The sequence below is a fragment of the Sminthopsis crassicaudata genome, chromosome 1 (assembly GCF_048593235.1).
Source record: "Sminthopsis crassicaudata isolate SCR6 chromosome 1, ASM4859323v1, whole genome shotgun sequence".
Lineage (NCBI taxonomy): Eukaryota > Metazoa > Chordata > Mammalia > Dasyuromorphia > Dasyuridae > Sminthopsis > Sminthopsis crassicaudata.
Window position 1 is genome coordinate 387,634,539 of NC_133617.1, and position 22,720 is coordinate 387,657,258.

Below are 22,720 nucleotides of genomic sequence, written 5' to 3' on the forward strand. Positions count from 1 at the left end.
ATTTATTAAATTCTATGATTCTACATTTTAGTGGTTCATCCATTTACTCAGTAGCACTTTTATCATTCATTATGTATAAAACACTTGTCATAATACTGGTATGCTCTGTCTTACATACTCCATTCCTTGAGTCACAAGGCAATCTCTTCCTAGAATACAGCTAGAATGAACCCAGAAACTCATGATTTAGATATGTTCTTTCTAAAAGACAGAAACTGATCTTGCAACCTTGGGCTAAAGATTACTAGGTGTGTCTTTTGCACAGTGAGGAGCATCTTCTCCTCCTCTATCTACATTTTCTTTATTCTGTTTCTTTCACAAAGATAGAAATGTGTAACAAGGGCTTTATAAACATATCCTAGCAAACATCAAGTGCTGTCCTCTCTACTTGGTGAACTGTCACCACTAATGTTAGCTGTCTATCTATACTTTCTTGATAAATATACTCAAGTCAGTTTCTAACTACCACTTACCAAACACTAGTAATGCATTTATGGAAATGAAAAATGGAGTGAAAATGTAATAGAGTAGAAAGAATACTGGACCTGGAGTCAGATTACTTAGAATATTAAGCTTCTGGCTGTTTTCTACACATGAAATCTATTTAAGGGATATAGTGGAAAGTACTGGCTCCAGTGTCAGAGGACCTAAATTCAAAGCCAATCTGTGGTGCTTACTGCAAGACTGTTAAGTATTTGTGTGACAAGAGAATCTGAGTGACTTCCATAGGCACTTTAGTTTCCTCATTTGTAAAATGAAGAAGCTAGACTCAATGGACAAGAAGGTCCCTTTTAGTTGTTGTCCTATGATTCTATTAGCTAATGAGCTAGATAACACTTCTTACCTCACTCCAGTTACCCACAATCCAGTAGGCAATGCTTTGTGTTGGGCTGGGCACTTTGAGATGCTTATAATTAGAGGCATTCAGTAAAAACCCCTCAGCAATCAGATTCTTTGCATCCTCCTCAGTCAGATCAGATTCAAGGCCTTGTGATACAGTCTTGTTGCTCATAGATTCTGTTTGCATATGAGTCAACAGCTTTTCATGTGGCATCGGTTCAATTTTCTGCCCTGGTGGTAGTTGGGAAGGTTTTTTGGTGACAATTGCATTGACATCCAGTGTGTCATATTCAAGAGTAGTAGGCTGTTGACTGATCCTTGTTGAAGACAATAACCCATCTGCTGTTGTGCTGAATGAATACCCTGTGGTAAGATCACTGAGGTATAGTGTTGGTTGGGGCTGGGGGGGCATACTTATTTCATCTAAAGATGGAAACTGGCTTGTGAGGCTTTTGCTCTTGGTCCACATTACAGGACCATCAGTAGTTTTGTCTACATGCTGTTCACTGTCCTCTCCTGAGCCACTGTGGTCTATTTCTGGCTCCTCAGTCAAATGATCAAAAATGGGAGTTACTTGCAAAGTCACTGGGCTTGTGGTAAATGGTAACACAGGAGTGACATCTGTTTTGACCACAAAGTCCACTTTAGAGGTGGATGTCATTTCTGAATGGGAAATGTTCTCTTTGCTAGTTGTAATTCTGCTGCTTGTCTGGGTACTCACAGAACCAGTAGTAGGATTTGGCTGTGATGTGTTTTCAGTAGGAACAATGGAAACAGGAGGGTATAGCTCAGAAGAGATTGAATTATTTTGCAATTTTCCTCCTGTTGGATCTTGATCTTCAGAAGACATGGCAGGACTTGGGCTAATAGTTATTGTAGTGCTCAAGTTCACATTTTCAGACATCTTGGGTGTAGTCAGAACTGTGGAACTAGGTGTAGGGGGAAGTCTTGAGGGAGTTGATTTAGGTTTGGGAAGAGTTCTCCTATTGGGAATTGGTCCTTTCTTGGGTTTCAGAGGAGGGATCAGTAGTTGCCGGCCAGAAGGACACTGTTGTAGACCACACAGGGCTCGGCTATTGGGTTTCTTTGTAAAGTCACATGGTTCATCATTGTTCTTGGCACAAGTGACATTTCGAATCCTTACTCCTCCACCACAGGAAACAGTACACTGGGAGAAAAAAAAATCAATAGTTATTCTGGATAAGAAAAAAAAAAACCCTTATCATTATAATTAGGACCTAATGGAAATTGGGCAGTATGCTGAAAATAAATTGCAACTAGAGCTGTTCAATAATGGAATCAGCTATCTGTTAAAGGAATGATCACCCTAGAAAGTGTCCAAATAGATCCCAACCAACCATAAATCAGAAATCCCAAGGAGGAAGTTCTAACATTATATTGAGGTGAGGAAAATTTGACAAAATATATAGCTTCTATAATCCCTTCCAATTCTAGGAAGCTATGATTTTATGATTTGATTCTGAATTCTTGATCAAGCAAAATATTCAATCCATTTCAATAAGTATGGATATGAGTGACCCAAATAGCCCCATTACAGCACCAAATCTGCCTGTTCTTTTCCAGTTCCAGTAATCTGATTAAATTGCCTATTTTGAGTGGTGTCATGTAGACATTGCCGCAGATCAGTAAATGGAGATATGAACAAATATGGGAAGATCCAGTATAAGAATGTTCAGAGCTTGTCAAAAGTTGAAAATGACTGTATTTAGCAAGCTTCCTTTGCCAGTGACTTAGGGAAATCACATTTATCCCCCAGGATAAAAACTTTATCTAACAATTAAGGAAATAATATAATCTCAAGGGGCTTGTGAACCTGTGCAGAAATAATAGCTTCCCTTATGTGGAATGTGGAAATTATCAAAGCTGTTGGCAAGATAAAGAATCACTTTTCATAGGAAGAAATTAATAGTCTTTGGCAATGTAAGTAAAGACAAATTAAACTAAAGAAATTTGATTCAAGGTGGTGTTTTGCTCTGAATTCCAATAGTGGTGAATCTGAGTTAACAAATATAGTACATAGATAACCAATTTAAGAATCTTTTGCAATCATAGGCATATGCCCATAAACATGGGAGGGGTAGTTAGAAATCACTCCAATGATCCAAAAGAATTGCAACAGATTTAAGATGGAAAGTACCATCAACATCCAGATCGAAGCATATTATTTTCACCATTTTGTTTGTTTGTTTGCTTTTTCTTTCTTCATTTTGTCCCTTTTGTTCTGATTTGCCTTTCACTACGTTTCAAGTATGGAAATATGTTTAAAATTAATATGTATAATCCAAATCAGATTGCTTGCTACCTTAGGGAGGAGGGAAGTAAGCGAAGAAGGAAGAAAAGAATTTGGAACACAAGCTCTTACAAAAATGAATGTTGAAAATTATTTTTACATATAATTGGAAAAATAAAATACTCTTAAGGAAACAAAAGATATCACCTCAATAGTTCATCTCTAGTCTAGTGCCTCACACAGTGCCCAATACATAGTGAGTATTTAATAAATTTTTGTTGATTAATGGATATATTTCTTTTTGTTTATGAGGAAGATTACAACTAAGTCCTTCAAAAAATATAGTATCTATCTCATGCTGAAAAAAAAAATCTTTTAAAAAAAGAAATTCCATTGTTTCTTTTTTGAAGTGTAAAAGCTAGAGATTTGTTGTTATTTTGTTATTAGCTATGACACTTTCCCCACAGCTAAATATCACCATTCACCAGTACAAAAATTGATACTTAACCAGACTGAGGAAACAAAGCAGAAAGAGCAGACATGTGAATGTCATTGGTAACTCAACTTATACTCTTCTTGCTTGTGTACTGGACATTATTTCCACAAAGTAATTTTGTCTGAACAAATTAGTGGAGCAATATGGCCTCCACAACCTTTTTTGTAGCAAGCAGTTACAGAAGTAATAGAATCGAACTTAAATATTTTCCTTGATTTTATTGGTTTGCACCAATGTTACTTGAACAAAACCATACACCAGGAGAAAAAAACAGACCTAAGAGTATAGTGAAAGTCAGTCAAATATATGACTAACTTCTTGGTCATCTTTGAATTGGTCCTAAAGGAATGTACTACCCTAATAGTTTGAGAATTAGGCAAATATAATTTCTCTGGAAGAAAGACTGTATAAAGAAAAACCAAATGTTCTTACCATATAGTTAGAATAGCTCGTGTTTTTTCATCTATAAATTATATTTCTATACGAACCAGTATCCATTTCAATTCAAATATATTCTTGGTTATCAGATATAATCCTGGTCTAATTTGGAGGCAGATTTCCTCCAAAATGTCTCCTTTTTGAACTTCAGAGAAGCATAATGTTCAGCTATTCTCATAGGATTACCAAAACATTTTGGAAGACATGGCTCACAAAACATTTTAAAATTCATTTATTACCTGTGTACAAGACAAACAGCTAATAAACCCAAAAGAAGACATTTTATTTTTACATGGTGGTTAAAAGTAATTGAAATATCATGACACTGTCAGTGAAAGTCATTTCTAATTACAAATCACAATGCATGTTAGTATCATTATGGTAAAGTTGAAAAGGCTTAGGCCTTCCTGGGGATAACATAGTGCTTCTTCAATCAGCACAACCATTATGATTTTTATAACATCTTTATAGGTAAAGTTGTTCTGTTGTCCTACAGGGAAAACAAAGCTCTTTATTTAAACAAACTCTGAGCTTGGAAAATACAGAAAATAATCATATACCATAGAGTATTCTTTCATATATCTGAAAAGTATTTACCAAGAAGAATGGAAATAATCTCAAGCAAAGTATGCCATGTTTCTTATGTTACGAGACTGTTTTGCAGAGTTTTAAGGTGTGCTATTGCTACTTTTTTTTCCCCATGGAAATGGTTTTAAAGTCGTATTCTATAGGCAATAGACAAACACCATTGCTTAGGGGATTAGGTGAAGCATGTGAAGGAACTAAATCAGGAAAAGGGCTTAACTGAATCAACAATAGATATTCACAACATTTGTACAGGCCATCTGGGTCTCCAGACTTTCAGATATTTGGAAGCACCACCCCCACCTTTTTAAAACCAATTTAAAATTTCAGTTGTATTTTTAGGCTGCATCACCCAATTTGCTACTTGAATATATTCTTGGAGAATCCTTCTCTTAGATTCCTAGTGTAGATAAGTGCCTAAGAGATTATTTAGTCTGACTCCTTACCCTTTCATTTTTCTTGGCATTTCATATATTTGAATGAGATATGCCTAAAAATGTATGTATCCCAAGTCTATACAATGATAATAATTGTTATTAATAATATATTACACTGAAAAAATAATATATTACCTTTATGTAAGGGCTTTATATTTTTCAAAATACTTTATAATTCATTGTCCCATTTGAGTCTTCCAGCAATCCCTTAGAATGTTCCATCATTCCATCCATGTTCCATCATTCTTTTGTCTCTCCCTCTCTACTAGATCCCAACTTTGACATGGCTCACAAAATTTCAGATGATTCTAAACCATGAGTGACCCAAAGGATAATCAACAAATATGATCAGATTCCTCTTAGTCTAAAAAATAACAATAATAGCAACCACCTTTCTTTGACCCATTTATGTCTTTAAGATATTCTCTCTCTCTCTTATCTTCTTCTACAATAAGGAAGCACAGTTGATAGAATGATAGGACTGACTCATATATAAAGTGGGGATAATAAAGTCACCTACCTCCCAGGATTGTTGTGAGGACCAAATGATTGCTAATTCCATTTCCTTTTTATTTATTCACTCCTTACCCCTTCAATGTCTGGCAAGTGTTGGTTCAATGTTCACCACCAATGGTAGCTGCCCTTTGAAGTTTCTTGGCAGTCTTCTTAATATCAATGCAATGAACTTATTAAAAATTCTCTTGTATTTCTTTGTAACATTAGATACTCTTAACTTTCCACTTTTACTTTGATATTTAACCTTTTTTTTTCTTTTTTAACCATGTACTTTTATTTTTCTGATTTATAGGAATACTTTCAAATGTGTCTATCTAGTGTAGCCTGATCTCTCTTCAGTTCCCACTCTGCATTCCCAGTGCCTTGCTGGAAATTTTCATTTGGATATAATGCTAGTATCTCAAACTCATCCTATCCCAAACCATTACTTCCCTCTCTTCTGCTCTATAACATGTTCTTTCTACTACTTTTATTATTTCTACTGACAGTTTCAAATTTGTGTAATGAGGAAAGTGCTCATTCCCTTATATAAATTTGAAATTGTGTTGTCATTTTGAATTCTGTATTTTCTCATTCCCAACATCAAATCATCTGCCAAATCTTATCCTCCCAAAATGCTTCTCACATCTGTTCCCCATATTTCCATTATCATCACTAAAATTCATATGGATGTTTTGTTGGCCACATCATATCCTAAACTGAACTAATTTCCCACTTCAAACCTAGTTCCTCTTCCTGACTTTGCTATTTCTTTACCATAGTTTTCACAATCCAAATACTATTTCCCTAGCAAAGTCTTTTGTAATCACTTTCAACCAGACAGACCCCTCAGAAGGCAGGATGTTGCATTGGAAAGAAGCAGTGTCAGAACTTGTCAGATCTTGATTTCCACATGTGTGACATTGTTCTAGTCACTTAACTACACAGTTCACCCTTGACTTTTTTGTTTAAGGTAGGAACTTGAAGCCCCATCACTTGATCTCATAGGTTATCTAGGCTACATAGCACCTACCTATCAATTTTTTGCCCAAGATCAAATACAAAATAATTATCAGATACGGGATTTGGATCTTTGATTCCAAATCCCATCATTCTACTATATGCTTCTCTTTCCTTTCCATAATCAGAATAAAAAGACAAAATCAGAACCCTTGTTTCCATCCTTTCTTATTTGGTGTCTACAAGCAATCTCAGAGTAGGGAACAGGTTAATACCATCACACTGATCTTGGCAGGAGGCTCATCTGTATCCCCGATGGTGACAGTATATTCAAGGAGCATTTTCAAAAAAATAGCCACTCTAAGAACAAGAGCAATTTCAAGAATTTAAGGAAGGACAGGGGTGTAATGTGTAAGCACAAACTAGAAGACCCAAATAATCCATTCCCTGTGCTTAGCCTGAAAAACCTCTGGTTTGAGAAGTGCAATCATTCTCAGAACAGGTTGTCTCCATTCTGCTTGAATGTCTACCCTGTCTTATCTCTAGAAACCCTTTGCAATAACTCTTGGTAGAAACATCTAGATTTTTGACACCTAACCTTTTGTGACATCAAGGGTAAGAAACCAATCAGAAAAGGTTGAGTGAGACACCATCTTTTTCTATAAGATATCCAGCCTTCTTTTATGGAGTGATCTAAGTGGGTGTTAAGTCCACAAGCATCATGTCACATGATCATGGCTCATTTTTCTTTTGCTGCCATAGTGTCAAGATTGAAGACCCTCACTTGCACCCCTAATGGACTTGCTCCCCCAGCTAAAGAAAAAGATAGCTCCTGCCCCCTGAAGATGTCATAGCATTCTTACTTCTCTGTGCCTGTCAACTCTATGCATATCTTCTTCTGACTACCCACTTCTTCAAATGATAACAACAGCATTAATGATGATGACAGCTAACTTAATTTGATCCTCACAACAATCCAGGAGGCAGATGCTATTATTATCCCTATTTTACAGATGAGGAAACTAAGACAGACAGATGCTGTGACTTGTCCAGCACTGTACAGGTAAAAAGTGTCTGCAGCTAGATTTGAACTCATGTCTTCCTGATACACAACTCTATCCACTGCACCACTTAGATTACATAAAACAAATGAATCCATAACCTGTCAACCATATGATCAATGCCCTAGTCAAATAGTTTATATAAAAACAAAAAAAGGGAAAGTGAACTGGCTATCTCCTTAGGGCAGGCAAACCCAACTGAGACTCCACCTGGATTCAGTCAATTGTAATTTAAGAAAGTGGGTAAATCAAAAGGTCAATTAAATGATTTGATTTACAATGCAATGGCTTTTCCATACAAGAGATAGAGAGCATCATGAAAAGCATAATGGAAAATTTTGGTTACACGAAATTAAAAAGATTTGCAGAAACAAAACCAATATAGCCACAATTAGAAGGAAAGCAAGCAGGAAACTAAAAAAGAATATTTACAGCCATTTTCACAGATTAAAGTCCTTGTTTATTAAACATGTGAAGAAGAGAGCCAAATTTATAAAACTATTTGCCATTCTCTAATTGATAAATGGTCAAAGGATATGAAAAGACAGGTTTTAGAAAATTAAAAAGCCAGATTTATCTATAGTCATATGAAAAAATGCTCTGAATCACTACTGAGATACCATTCACCCCATCAGAGGGATTAATGTAACAGGAAAGGAAAATTACAAATGCTGGAGAATATGTGGAAAAGAGGAACATTGATGTACTGTTGGTGTAGTTTTGAAGTAATCTAACTATTTTGGAGAACAATTTGGAACCATGCCCAAAGGGCTATAAAATGCACTATGACTAAGCAATAACCTTACTAGGTCTATATCCCAAAGAGATTAAAGAAAAGGAAAAGAACATGTATGAAAACTTTCATAGCAGTTTATTGATGGCAAAGAATTGGCAATTGAAAGACTACTTGTCAGTTGGGGAATAGCTGAACAAGTTGTGGTATATGGTTGTGATAAAATTTTATTGTGCTATAAGAAATGAAGAGAATGGTTTTAGAAAAACCTGACAAACTTAATGCTAAGTGAAATGAGCAAAACCAGGAGATCATTGTACATGACAACAACAAGATTATACAATGATCAATTCTGATGGACGTGGATCTTTCCAACAATAAGATGATTGAGGACAGTTCCAATGATGTGTGATGAAGAAAGCCATCTACACCCAAAGAGAAGACTGGGAAAACTGAATGCATCACAATATAGAATTTTTATTCTTTTTGTTGTTGTTCACTCGCATTTTGTTTTCTTTCTCATTTTATTTTCCTTTTTGATCTGATTTTTCTTATGTGGCAAGATGATTGTATAAATATGTATACATATATTGGATTTAACATATTTTAACATATATTGGATTACTTGCCATCTTGGGGAGGGGATGGGGGAAAAGGGGGAAAATTTGGAACACAAGCTTTTACAAGGGAAAGTGTTGAAAAATTATCCATGAATATGTTTTGAAAATGAAAAGTTTTAATAATAAAAAAAGAAAAATCTGAGATTTATGCACTGATAGAAAGTGAAGTGAGCAGAACTAGGAGACCAGGGTACATGTTAGTAGCAATATTGTAATGATGATCAACCATGGAAGATTTAGTTACTCTGGTGAAACAATAATCCAAGACAATTCCAAAGGACTTATGATGAAATTACCTCCATAGAGAGAAAAAATGAACTCTAAAGGCAAAGTATAATTTTGTTATTTCATTTTTCTTGTCTTTTTTGCAATACGGCTAATATAGAAATATGTTTTGTATGATTTCACTTTTATAATCAATATATTTCTGGTCTTCTCAGTTAGTGGGGGAGGAGCTAGAGGAAGGAAAAGAATGTAAAGCCTAATAAAAAAGAGAATGTTAAGCAAATAATAAACTTTTTTTTTTTAAATTCAATAGCTTTTAAAGTTTTCCTTCATGGATATCTTCAACATAAAGAAGATCCAACTCACTTCCAGTTGATCAATGATGGACAGAAATAACTACACCCAGAGAAGGAACACGGGGAAGTGAATGTATATTGTTAGCACTGCTGTCTATCTACCCAGGTTATTTATACCTTCAGAAGCTAATACTTAATGTGCAACAAGAAAATGGTATTTACACACATATATTGTATCTAGGTTATATTGTAACACATATAAAATGTATGGGATTGCCTGTTATCGGGGGGAGGGGATAATTTGGAAAAATGAATAAAAAAAATAAAATTAAATTTTAAAAAAAGTTTTCCTTAATAGATGGTTCGATCTAAACTTTCTAATTCATGCTTCACTTCCATCTGCAACTTTCATTGTTTTAAACTCAACTCAACAAGATGCCTCTCTGCTCTTCTATTATTTCTAATATTTCATCTCCCCTCCCTTTCCAGCTTCCTTCTATGATATCTTCTCTTATTAGGTTTATACGCTCCTTGAAAATTGGGACTAGACTTTCTTTTTCTTACTTGTATACCCACTGCTTAATATAATCCTGGCACATGATAGGTACTAAGTAAATGTTTATTGAATTTGAAATTGAATTGAATTGGGTTAAGAAATGACTTGCCTTCCAACACTCTCCATTCACACATGAAAATCCTGGTAAGATTGTTAAGCAATGCCAGTACACAGACTGAGCAGAGTGCCATAAATTTGTCCAAGGGTGAGACAATACAGAATAGTGGCAGTATCAGAGACAACTTATTTGGTTCTTGGGAAGAAATGGAAGATAGTATTTGTCTGTCACTAGCTCCTTATCCTATATATCCAGTAACATGTATGAGAGATATAATTATTATATACATATTATGGCAGAAAAAGTGGTGGTGCATGATAGGTAGGGAGATGGGAGCAGGGCTAGATTCATGCTTATTGATCTGGGCAACTCCCAACATGGAAACTTTCCCCACCAATGTAGAACAGTAAGTCTGTGAGTGTGGAGCTTAGGAGTCAGGAAGACCTGCATCATTCAACTCCGTCCTCTGCCAAGGTACCTATTATTTGTCAATCTTCAATGATGGATTAGGAGAATGCTAGGGGATAAATGAGAAGGCTAGGTCCCTCTATGTGTATGCATAGATTTAAAAAGAGTAATAACATTACTTAACAAGTGGTTTTGCTATTATTTACAGTTAACTATGACAGATGAAAGCCAAATCACAGGTACAGGTATCCCTCCAACAACAAACTATGTAACAAACCTAGAGTAAGAAGTACGTAGGTACCAGCATGTGTCAGGCCATTTACCAGGTTTGGTTTTGTTTTGTTTTTAAACCAGCTAATGTGAGTCATTCTGTACATCTTGTATACAAATATAATGTGAAGAATTTCACAATAGAATCTGCCATTAAATATCTTGTAAAAAAAAACCACTAGGGACTAGCAATTAGTGAATTCTGCATGACAGATGAATTTACTCTAAAAGCATTAAATACAATAAAGATAAAGTTAAAGTTATGGTGTGCGTGACACATTTTAGATAAACAGATTTAATGGACTAGCTGTAATATCCCATTTGGCCTGTTTGGCAACATGATTATTTGTAGCCCTGTGGGTCAGTAGGGAAATACACCTGCCTGTCCAATCTTTATGTTCAGACCCTCCCTGAAACTACAGAAAGGATGCTCTAGCCCAACAATGATATATTAGGATATGCATTTCTGTAGTACCAAGAGGTTTATTTCACTGGCATATTCTTGACTTTTAGATCTTTCACAGAAGCTAAAGGAACCAGTGTCCTGGGTTTGCTGAGTTTAAGAATGTTGAGTAAAGGCCCATTTAACCAAAGCAGAAACGGATTTTGAAAATGTGGAGACTACAACCTGAGAAAGAATATAAATGGCGTGATAGACAGTTGGTTTTTAGCTCACTAGAAGAGACTGACAGCTCTTGAGGAGATGATTTTGGGTAAGTTCCAGAATGAGAAAGAATTTGGAAGAGACTTTAGAACCTGTCTAATCCAAAGTATAACTCAACAAAAATTCCCTCTACAGCACACTGACAGAGTAGTGGTCCAGTCTATATATAAGGACCTCCAGTGGCAGGGTCTAATTGTTAGTGAGTTTATTCCCCCTAATATTAAGTCTAAATTTACTATTCTGTAATTTCAACCTATAGCTCCTCATTATGCCTGCTAGTATCAAACAGAATAGCTCTAATCTTTGTAATATTTTTTTTCTAATGTGACCCTTGAGCCTCTTTAGATTATCAGTTCTCTCATTTGTAAAATGGGGGTTATACTTGTATTTCATAGCTCACAAGATTCTTGTGATAAAAGTACTTTTCAAATTCTAGCTCACCATAAAAATAAATTCTTATTTTTATATGCCTGGCAGACATTGCCTATTACCTTGCTAAGTTACATTTATTGTAACAATAAGCAAGGGGAACAGAGCATCATTACTTTAAAGAAGTATATATTGACTTTTAAGATAATGACCTCTAGAGACAAGCCTTATTTGAATATGTATAATATGGTCTGTTTCTTGAAACAATTTAATCACATCACTTTGAGTCATCTTTGCAGTTATTAACTAACTTGGTGGCAAGCAGATATAGCATGCAATCCCAACAACAGGACTGGAAACAATAATGACCTTTGATCCTTATGATGACAAATAAAAATGCATTTCTTTTAGAATCACTTAGGGAATCAGCCAAAGCCTCAGGATGCCAATCTAGAAGTTGATTGGAAGAAAATCTAAGTTGAGGATAAACTTACATCTGATTGTTTCTGAATTATGCATTCCAGAAAATAAATTCTACAAGTATAATGACAATCCATAAAAATGATATATTCTGGGTCTATGCTATATCACCCTGATTCTTTCCAAGAATATGACTAAAAGCTTAATCAGAGTGTCATGCTTTCTAATATATAAGCAAAATAGGAGTTTGCTTACAATAAAGGGATGATTAAAGAGGATATTAGGTTTTCTACACCCAAATGTCATTTTTGTTTCCTGACATTATGCTGTATAGTTTCTTTGAATTTCAAAGACTGTCAATTTTCAAGAGCCCATCATGAATATATAAATAGCCCCTAGGAAGTATTAAGCCTTATTAGTTGACAGCAAACCTAGATTAAAAATTTGTAGTGATAGGACATAGGCAGGAAAAAAAGAAATGGGGGGAAAGGATACATAGTCATTGCCCAAGTTTTCTGAGTGTTGATCATCTGAAATATGGTCCTAGAGAAGGACCTTTAATAAAACCCTTAGAACTCATACTTGCCTCATGTGGCTCAACTTACCTCACTCCAGTTGCTCACTGTCCAGTCAGATGGACACAATACATCTCTATTGCAGGAAATGAGAGCCTTTGGCTTAAGCAAATGATGGCAGTCCTTCGCAGGAAGAGCTTGCTCATCAGAACCCACTGTCTGAATACACAGCACTGTTCGTTTCTTCTCTCCTTGAAGACCACAGGTTGCTGAACAGGCCTGCCACTCTCCTGCCCACCATCTACAAAGAAATTTATGGCAATTAAAAAATCATAAATACATCTAGTTCCATGTATTTAAAAGAAAATAAATATGACATACAATTATGGAAATTGTGAATACTTGAAAATTTCTCATTCTGTTCCAGTGGAAAAGATGGAGTGATATGGGCAAGACATAGTTATTAATGGTCTGCTATGAAATGGGAAGATGATTATTAATGGAATCTTTGAAGGATTTGGTATTCTATTCTATTTAGCATATTTTACAATGAATAGGACAAAGATAGGCTGTAATTCTAAAACTTGCCCCTAAAATTTGGAGGCATGTAGTATACTGTGGATGATTGATTAAAGAATGACATATCTTGATAGGCTAGAAAAAAGTGAGTTTATTCTAAAAGCATTAAATACAATAAAGATAAAGTTATGGTGAACTCAGAAGATCAATTCATCTGAGAAAGATCTGAAAATTACACTATTAGCTGTCCTAAAGTGGCTACCTCAGAAAACTATAGCTTTCCCCTTACTGGAGGTCTTCAAATGAAATCTTGATGAAAGAGGAATCAAAATGGACACTTAGGTTGCAAATGTAGATGATGGAGAGGAGTCCCAGAGTAATTGGGAAGTTTGGAAGTGAAGAGATTTAGGGGGAAAGATAAGTTCATTTTTGGACATGTTGAGTTTAGGATATCTATAGGAATCCAGTTCAAATGATGCCCAGTAGGCAGTTGAAGATGTGAGACTGGAAGTCAGCAGAGAAATTAGATTTGGATAAATAAACCTTAGAATTGGCAGCAATGATAATTATATTTATATGTGCTGATGAAATAACTAAATCAAATGGTATAGAGAGAAGAAAAGGCACAGAGCAGATCCCTGTGGAATACCTACGAAGCAGATATGATCTGAATAAAGATCTATCAAAGAAAACTAAGAAGGAACAGTAAGATAGGTAGAAAGAGAGCCAGTAGTATCATGTAACCTAGAGAGAAGAGACTTATTGACTGTGTCAAAAATTGCAAAAGGTCAAGAGTGAGCATGAAGAAAAATCCATGAGATTTGGTCAGAAGAGATCATTTAGTAATTTTAAAGAGAGTAGTTTCAGAAAACAGACTGTAGTCAAGAAAAAAGTGAAAAACATCTATTTAGACAATCTTCTCAAGGAGTTTAGCCATGAAAGAAAGAAGATATGAGATAATAGAGAGTAGGGATGGATTTTCTCAAGCATAAGAAATTTCCTGTGGGCAGGCTTGCAGTCCATAGTCATATGTATGTCATAACTATGAGGTTATATTTGAATTATATTGGATGTCAGGTCTTCCTGAGCTCAGGTTTAGTGTTCTGTCCACTGTATCCAAACTGTCTCATTCTCAGTCTAGAGTTTATTTGTTGTTTTTCCTACTTGATCATGATGCCATTAATGGGATAGATTATTTTTGATTATTCCAGAGCTCATTACACATCCTGAGTGTCTTCCCTTCTTCTTTTATCTACATTTTATTTATTGTCCCTAAAATTGCATACTTACACCCTCAATGAGATATGGACAGGTAAAAAATCATAGGATCATAGTCAGAAAGCTAAAAGAGACTTAGAGATTGATTGTAAAGTTATCCATCCTGATTCTTTGGCTATCCTCCATGCTGTGAAAGCTGTCTCTCTTCAGCTCTGACTACTGACCTCCTCTGACCTTCTTTAAATCCCAACTAAAATTTTATCTTCTAGAGAAATCTCTCCCTAACCCCTCTTCCTTCTCTTAAAACATTCCCCTATTTATCCTGTATATAGTTTTCTTGGTATGTAATTTTTTTTTTGCATGTTATCTTCCCTATTAGATTATAAGCCCCTTGAGAGAAGGGGCTCTGTCTTTTGCCTTTTTTGTATCTCTAGCATTTAGCATGATCCTGGCACATTATAGCTACTTAATAAAAGCTTATTTGGTTCAATTAAATTGGGCTGGAAGACATCTCAGAGGTAATTTACTCCAAATTTATCATTTTACAGATGAGGGAACTGAGGCTATAAGGAAGTTAAAAGTCTTGTTTATAGTCAGAATTCAAATCCTGCTTTGGATATTTATATTAGCTATGTAATTCTGAGCAAATATCATAACATTATTCAAGTTTGATTTTTTAATCTATAAAATGGAGATCATAATTGTACTTACCTTATAGAATTATTATGAAGATTGAGATAACATAAAATACAAAGTAAATGCTATTAATATTATCATTTTATATATTTATAATTATCCATATCATTTATATTACTTATTATTTCTATATTTAATATATCATTTTTATTATTGTTATTTATTATGTCAGCTAAGAGTTTTATTACTTTACTATAATTTAAGATCTTGACCAAATTTTACAGGAAGAAAAATAATCAGTGCCTCCAAAAATGTAGTCATTTTTAAAGTCATGGCCTTTTGAAGAAGTTTTGTTCTGGAGGGGTAAAATTTCTCAGCAAGTGAGATCACTTGCTTTTCTTTCAGTGACAGAGGATGCCAGTACCACACACTGACAAAAAAATTAATATTTGGAACTGTGTGATGTGAAACTGAACTAATAGTCTCCTTTACTAATTTAATTACTTTTCTCTACCTCTGACATTTTCCCAGTATCCTAAGCACACTGCTGAATATAAGAAATGTCATTCTGGCTGCTGCTTAATCTGGGCTGACTGAATGCCTGACTTATCTAATTACTCTCAGCTGGGCCTTCAGCTGTATCCCTGAGAAGAGATAATGTACCTCCTTGTTTTCCTTTCCTGGTATTTCCTCCATACAGTGATGGATACTCTCCATATGCTTGTCACTATCTTAAAAATGGCACGATCTTTTACACTGTGAGATCTTTCTGACAGGGATAAGGAGAAAAGAAGAGCTTTCCTGTTGCTTGCTGCCTTCCATCTATTTTATTCCTTCTGTCTTCACTTCACTTCCACATATCAGGAAACTAATTAAAAAAAAAAAGTACAGGTAAAGTCTTCTGAGTTTCTTTATATGAAAGGCAATATATAAAGCTTTATTAAGTTGCAGATAGTGTGTAGAGACACTTATAGGAACAAAAACTCTCCATCCCTAAGCATGAAAGCTACTTTTGCATCAACATTTGTTTGTATCTAATACTTGTCTTAATTACTGGAGTCACAGGAGTTACCATGGGTAGCTTGAGAAGGAATGAAAAGGTTTGGAATAATCCCTGTGGTGAATTTGAGAACTGAAAATAAATCGTCTTCCTATAGTGAAGGCATTGCTGTAAATCAGGTAACAAATTTGTAGTGGATCCAATCAAGATGATTTTGTGATTTTCTCCAATTTGATTTAATTATATGTGAATAGGAGTGAAGAGAGGATAGTGGGAATAATCTAAGGTTGAGATTTAGTTAGACAAAGTGATAATAGGATAAGGAAATAAAGGATAGAAGGAAAAAAGGGGGAAATAAGCATTTATATAGTACCCCCTGTGGGCTATGCTAAGAATTTTATCGTAACTGTCATTTGACAGTTGAAGAAACTAAGACAAATAGAATTTAAATGAGTTGTTAGTCTCTAAGATTACATTTTGAACTCAACTCTTTCTAACTCCAGACATAGCACTTTAGTCACTGTGTCACCTAGGTAAGTAGAGCTGTTATTGATTCTTCATTTTTGAAGAGAAACAGTGACATCATGAGCTATGTCTTGACTTTCTCATGAATTGGAGGATTAAATAAGGAAAAGTACAAAATTGTCAGCCTCACTCTTACAAGTCATCCAAAACCAGTGGAAGGGACAAGTATGGTAGACAGCCAGTGATAGATTGAGATGTGAATAATCTTGGCATCTTCCATGTCTGACCAAGCTCAGCACTCCACAGTACCTGCTTCAGCCAACCTTCATGACTAGTGGAACAAATTGTTCTCATCTATCCATTCTGTGGGAAGAAAGTCACATGCTTGAGGTAGGTATCACCCTGACTCACAGACTGACTTGAGATCTATTGGTCATCCTCACCCTGGTTTAGCCCATCTGCAAGCACAATTTCGCTGGGATCTGCTGCTGTATATGCTACAGTTTCTTAGAATCACTGGTGAGAGTTGGGTGAGAATGGACACAATAAGTAGATAAACAGCCCTTAAAGGGTGTTCAATGAGGATTAGCATCTCTTGTACTAGCATCTTCTTGTAGAAGATAGTGTAAAGTTGAATGAGTTCAACAAGAAGTAGAGATAGGGAAAGGAAAAGAACATAGCTGGGATAGGGGGTAAAAACTGAGAAGTGGAGGAGTTGAAGGTCACTGTGAGAATGAAAAACAGAACTAAGGGTTATTTGATAGAGGGAAAGCTAGAATAATAAAATTATGACCAGAATTTTTTTTCAGCAGTAAGTGAAGAGAAGTTTACTTGGTATAACATGGAAAGTGTATTCAACAAGTATAGCATTTAGCTTGGATAGATATATCCCTGAAATTTGTGGTGAGCAGATCAGAGTGTACCAACTCTGTTGGTCTTGGGACATCTGCCAAATATGACCAGAATTTTAAAAAGCATTTCAGAGTTCATGACTATGGAAGTCAAGCATGTGTGAACATCAAAGGAACAATCATCTTTGTGTGTAACTAATGTGGAGAAGGACATGGGAAAAGAGTGAATTGGGAAGATAGGGTGTTTGAGGGAGTATCATTATGTATGTTGTAGATGAAATGGCTTATGCCTATTAACTTCTATTAAGATATTATGAAACATGTGGGGCGAGACAAAAGGTACAATGATAAAGTACAGGTATAGGTTCTAGGACAGGTTTTGCCTCTGATATAAACTAGTTGCCATGGGAAAATTGTTTAATTCCTAAGTAACCAAGGCAATCTATTTATCTAGAATGAACCAGAAATTTCCTACAATAATGAAATTATAAATCAAGGTGAAACAAAATATCAACAACATGCAAATATTTTAACATAATCAACACATTTTAGAGCAGTAGTAGCATGGTACCTAGGTGGAGCCATAGAACGGAGATTGCTGGATCATCTTTGTGAGTTCAAATCTGGCTCGACACTATTTGTGTGACCTTGGGCAAGTCATTTAACTCTGTCTCAGTCTCCTCATTTGTAAAATGATCTAGAAGGAGTGGCAAACCACTCCACTATATTTGCCAAGAAAATTCCAAATGGGGTTAAGAAGAGTTGTTTACAAATGAAACAACTGAAAAGTTTGGTATGGTAAATAGAATGCTGGCCTTGGAACACAGAAAACCTGAGTTTAAATTCTGTCCTAGACATTTAACAGCCATGTCATCTTGGCATTCAATACCTTTAAGGTTTCGTTTCCTTCCTGGTACAATAGTGATAATAATAACATCTACCTTCCCTAGTTATTGTGAAGATCAAATATGTTAATGAATGTAAAATTATTTGCAAGTCTTAACATGCTACATAAATATTAATTATTATGATACTCATCATTCTCAAATAACTCTTTTTCTCAGTACTCGAGTTTAGATCATTCAGCACTGTGACTCTCTTTCTTCCTGGGAACTACTCTATATAGATGAGGATCTTTTATGCCACTGTCCTGCCTCATCTCCTATCTCTACATTTACATAGCCACCAAACTAAATCTATTCCTTATCATTTATTTCCTAGAATATTTTAAAAGATTCTGAACTAGTTTCTTTACTTCCAGTAGTGTTCCCTTTTCTAATCCATCTTTCACACGGTTGTTATAATTATCTTCATTTCTTTTCATTTGTCCACATCACTCTCCACTCAAAATTTATCAGTGGATCTGTATTAACTATGGGAAAAAATCCACAAACCTTAGTCTGACGTTTAACATCTGCTGTAATCTTGCCTCAAAAAAACCCTTCCTGGTGATTTTTCAATCACTATTTCATCCTAAATGAATTAGTACCTTTTGCCCAATCTTGTTCTCTGCCCTCTTTATTCCAACCCCAGAGACTTATTCCATGTAATTTTCTTCCATTTTACACAACAAAATAAAACACGTTATTTTAAATTCTTCAGAGATACAAAAATCAAAACAAAGCTTTTCATGTATAGACTCTGCATGCATTCTTCCAGACTGAGGTGCCTAAAGATCAATTCCTTCAAATCTGTGCTTCTTAAAATGCTCTTTTTTTTTTTTTTTTTTTTTTTCAAAGAACCCCCCCCCCCCAGCTTTGGGCCCATTTCCATCTCTCTTCAGAAGTCTTCCCTGAGCCCTTTTCAAGTTCCTTCCCAAATATTCCCAGGCATTTTGTTTGGGTCTCTCCTTGACTGTGATCACATTACATCATAGTTTATAATCCCACTTACTGGAGTATTTGTCATATTCTCCAATTGGATGGCAAGCTCTTTCACTGTAGGGGTTGCATCATTTTTCTTCTTGGCTATATCCCTAGTATTTTGGCACAGAATCTTCCATGCAATAGGTACTTATTAAATACTTGTCAAATTACACTGAATTCATACACAGCTTGATTCATACAGCTTATTTCCTAATTGATTTTTCTTGCTGTGAACTTTTTTTTTTTTAAGCACATATTAATCTGGTCTCTTCATGATTTGAGTCTCTCTCTGCTTTAATAAATGACCTTTTGTCTTATCCTGCCTGGAACCAGGATTCTAATCCCACTTCTCAGCCATCTTCACACCATGAAGTCATCATGTATATACCTCCCTCCCCACACTTGAAGTGAGCTCTCATCTTTCAGTCAACTTTTTCTTTCAGATTGACAGACATCAATAAAATAAATATATCTAGATAGAATTAAATAACACCATAACTTAGCTGGTATCTATATAAAGTTCAAACAACAATCTGAACTTAGTCTTTTAGTTGGTGTCATGGAACCCCAATTCTATTTGTTTAACTAAATTCAAACCACACCCCAAGACATAAAAAGAAAAAAAAAATCACCAAGCATGATTTATTACTTCTGGAGGCTCAACAAAAACTATACAACCTCCTTCCAATAAAGAAACAAGTTTGTCTCAAATAAGTCCTTAGGTTAAGGAGAGATCCATTCAATAAAGCTTTTTAGACTAATTTATTGACTTTGATAGCTATAAGTCTACTTGTTCAACCAATTGGTATTGCCATTATAAGCAAGTCTCTGAGTTGATTGCTTTGGGAGATGGAGAGAACAAGAAGATGTTCCAGACACTGACTGGACCTCAAGAATATTTAGTCTAGTAGTGAAGAGGGGAACTTCTGTGCTGCCAGAAGGGACTCCCCAAAATTCCCTACCCGTGCGCCGAAGCCTACCCTGAATCCCAAATCTGACACTAGACCTCATTTAACTCCCTGACCACCAGAAACCCTAATTTCATTTGGGTTCCCCAAATCTAAACCTCATCAATAGGAGAAGTAAGGCATGTACTGTTGGATAATCAGGGGTTCTCAAACTACAGCCCTCAGGCCAGATGCGGCCCACTGAGACCCGGCCAGCCGGGTTATGGCAAATGGGCTGAGGGGTGGAGACAGTGTAAGGTTTTGTTTTTACTAATAGTCTGAAGGACAGTGAACTGGTCCCCTATTTAAAAAGTTTGAGGACCACTGACCTAAGCTATGCACAGGCATTCAGAAGGTAGAAAATATTGTGAAGGGAAAAGTAATTAGTCATAAGAAAAATAGGCAAGTGTTAGATGTTAGAAATTTATGACTTAAGTCATTTTACAGCCTTGTCCTTCAATGCTTTTTTTAATACTAATTTTTTGAAGGTCAGGAGGAAAATATATTTATCACACAAAAACTAATAATGAAGAAGGGACCCCAAAACTCTAAAAATCCTTGAAGGAGAAAATCTCCTTCAACCCTGCCTCAGTGAGAGACTGCCCCAGGGAAACAGATAAAGTGGTTTATCTATGTGGGGTTGGTTCAGCCCAGAGCTAAATAATTCTAACCCTATTCAAATGAAGATCTTCTATTCAATTCAACTCAAGCTGTATCCAGGTCCATCAAAAGCAACCCCCAGTTGTAGTTAGGGCTTATAAAAGAACCAATCTAAAACCCTCTCTTTGCAGAGGTTCAAAACATGCTAGCTATGCCATGCTTGCTATGCCAAGGGCCTCTGCCTTCTGGGAATATTCTTTTCCAGTGTCACCCTCTCTTTATCCTCACTTATTTCCCCAATGAGACCTTATGCCTCTCTGGAAGGATTTCTAACCTTGCTTCCCAATCCCTATAATAAACCTCTTTTATCAATCTAGGTTTTTGGGTCTGTAAATTCTTTTACAGAGAACCTCTGCGCCACCAGAAGAGAGTCCACAAAACTTTCTTCCCTTGTGCTGAATCCCAAGGGGGTACAAGGGAGTCAAACCTCTCCATTTGGTTCCTTGGACTCCAAACCTGCCACTAGACTTTATTATTTAACTCCCTGATCACCAGAAATCCTAATCTCATTTTGGTTCCCTAAATCTAGACCTTATCAATATGTAAGGTTCTGGCCTTCTTTTTTAAATTTTCTTTGAGGCAGTTAGATGGTACAGTGGTTAGAACTCTAGCCTTGGAATCAAGAAGCCCAGCATTTGATTCTGCCTCAGTCATTTACAATTTAAATTAGTTAACCTTTTTCAACCTAAATTTCCTCATCCATAAAGTAGGGGATAATAACTGTGCTTATCTCATAGTGTTGTTAGAATCAAAGTGAAGTGGGTTGTGGTCCCTTTAAGAAACTATTTCCTATTGATTTGTGATTCCTTTCAGATTACTCCCAGCCCCTCCTGGCTGATGCTTTATCAATCCAGGAAGCTAGAGTCTTTGATTCACAAATTCTGGTTAAAAGCATCCCTTTGAATTCCAATAGGAGATTTGGCCTTGTCCCAACCCCCACCGGATCTGAGCCAACTTGGGACTCTACCTACAGGCCCTCTTTAGCTAAATCTCTCATTATAAAAAGAGCCAAATTAAAACCTTCTCTTTGCAGAGGTTCCAAACATGTCATGCTATGCTATACTTGGCATGCCAAAGGCCTCTGCCCACTGGAATATTGTTTCCAGTGCTATCTTCTCTTTACCCTCACCTATTTCCTTAACTAGACTTTAACCTTACTTCCAATCCCCATAATAAACCTCTTTTATCAATCTAGGTTTTTGGATCTATAAATTCCTTTACAGAGGATCTCTGCACCACCAGAAGGGAATCCCCAGAACTCCCTACCTTTGTACTGCCACTAGACCTCATTTAACCCTCTGACCACCAGAAACCCTAATTTCATTTGGATTCCCCAAATCTAAACCTCATCAAAAGGAGACAAAATATAAATTATAGCATTGTCTAAATGCTCACAACTATTCTTTTCTTTTTCTTCTAAGAACCATAGTAAAATAATGTAAAAGATACAGTTATAAACATGATTGGTTACTTGCTAACCAAGGGGAAAAAGCCCCAAATGTTCTGGTATTGTGCAGAGGTAGAGGTGAGTTGCCAGAGAACCTACTTGCTATTTAGGATCCATTAGTATTTTCTTTATAATGAGCAGAATCTCCTTTCTCACTGGCTCATTTCAAAAGACTTATCTGATTTTACATGCTTAATTGGAGAGTACAATTCCAATGTAAAAAGATTTCATTTCCTTGTTCTCAAGATGCCCTGACAACAAGGAACTAGAAAAACATGTAGAAATAACAAAATATCACAAGGTCCCTGGATTCAACAGCTTCTACTATAATCCCCTACATAATAACATTGGGATAGAATGCTGAACCTGAGGTTGAGCAGACTTGAGTTCAAATCCTACTCAGAGAATTACTAAC

General features: G+C 35.8%; 1 protein-coding gene across 4 annotated transcripts in view; it reads right to left on the minus strand.

Moving 5' to 3' along the window:
• ADAMTS12 (ADAM metallopeptidase with thrombospondin type 1 motif 12) overlaps positions 1–22,720 on the minus strand; it is a 510,414-nt gene that overhangs the window by 48,242 nt on the left and 439,452 nt on the right. For all 4 annotated transcript variants that reach the window (XM_074279497.1, XM_074279496.1, XM_074279499.1 and 1 more), the window contains 2 exons: positions 12,788–12,998; positions 845–2,008 (listed from right to left, as the gene is read on the minus strand). In XM_074279497.1, the coding sequence (XP_074135598.1) occupies positions 845–2,008; positions 12,788–12,998 (1,375 nt within the window). The remainder of the gene's footprint in view (positions 1–844; positions 2,009–12,787; positions 12,999–22,720) is intronic.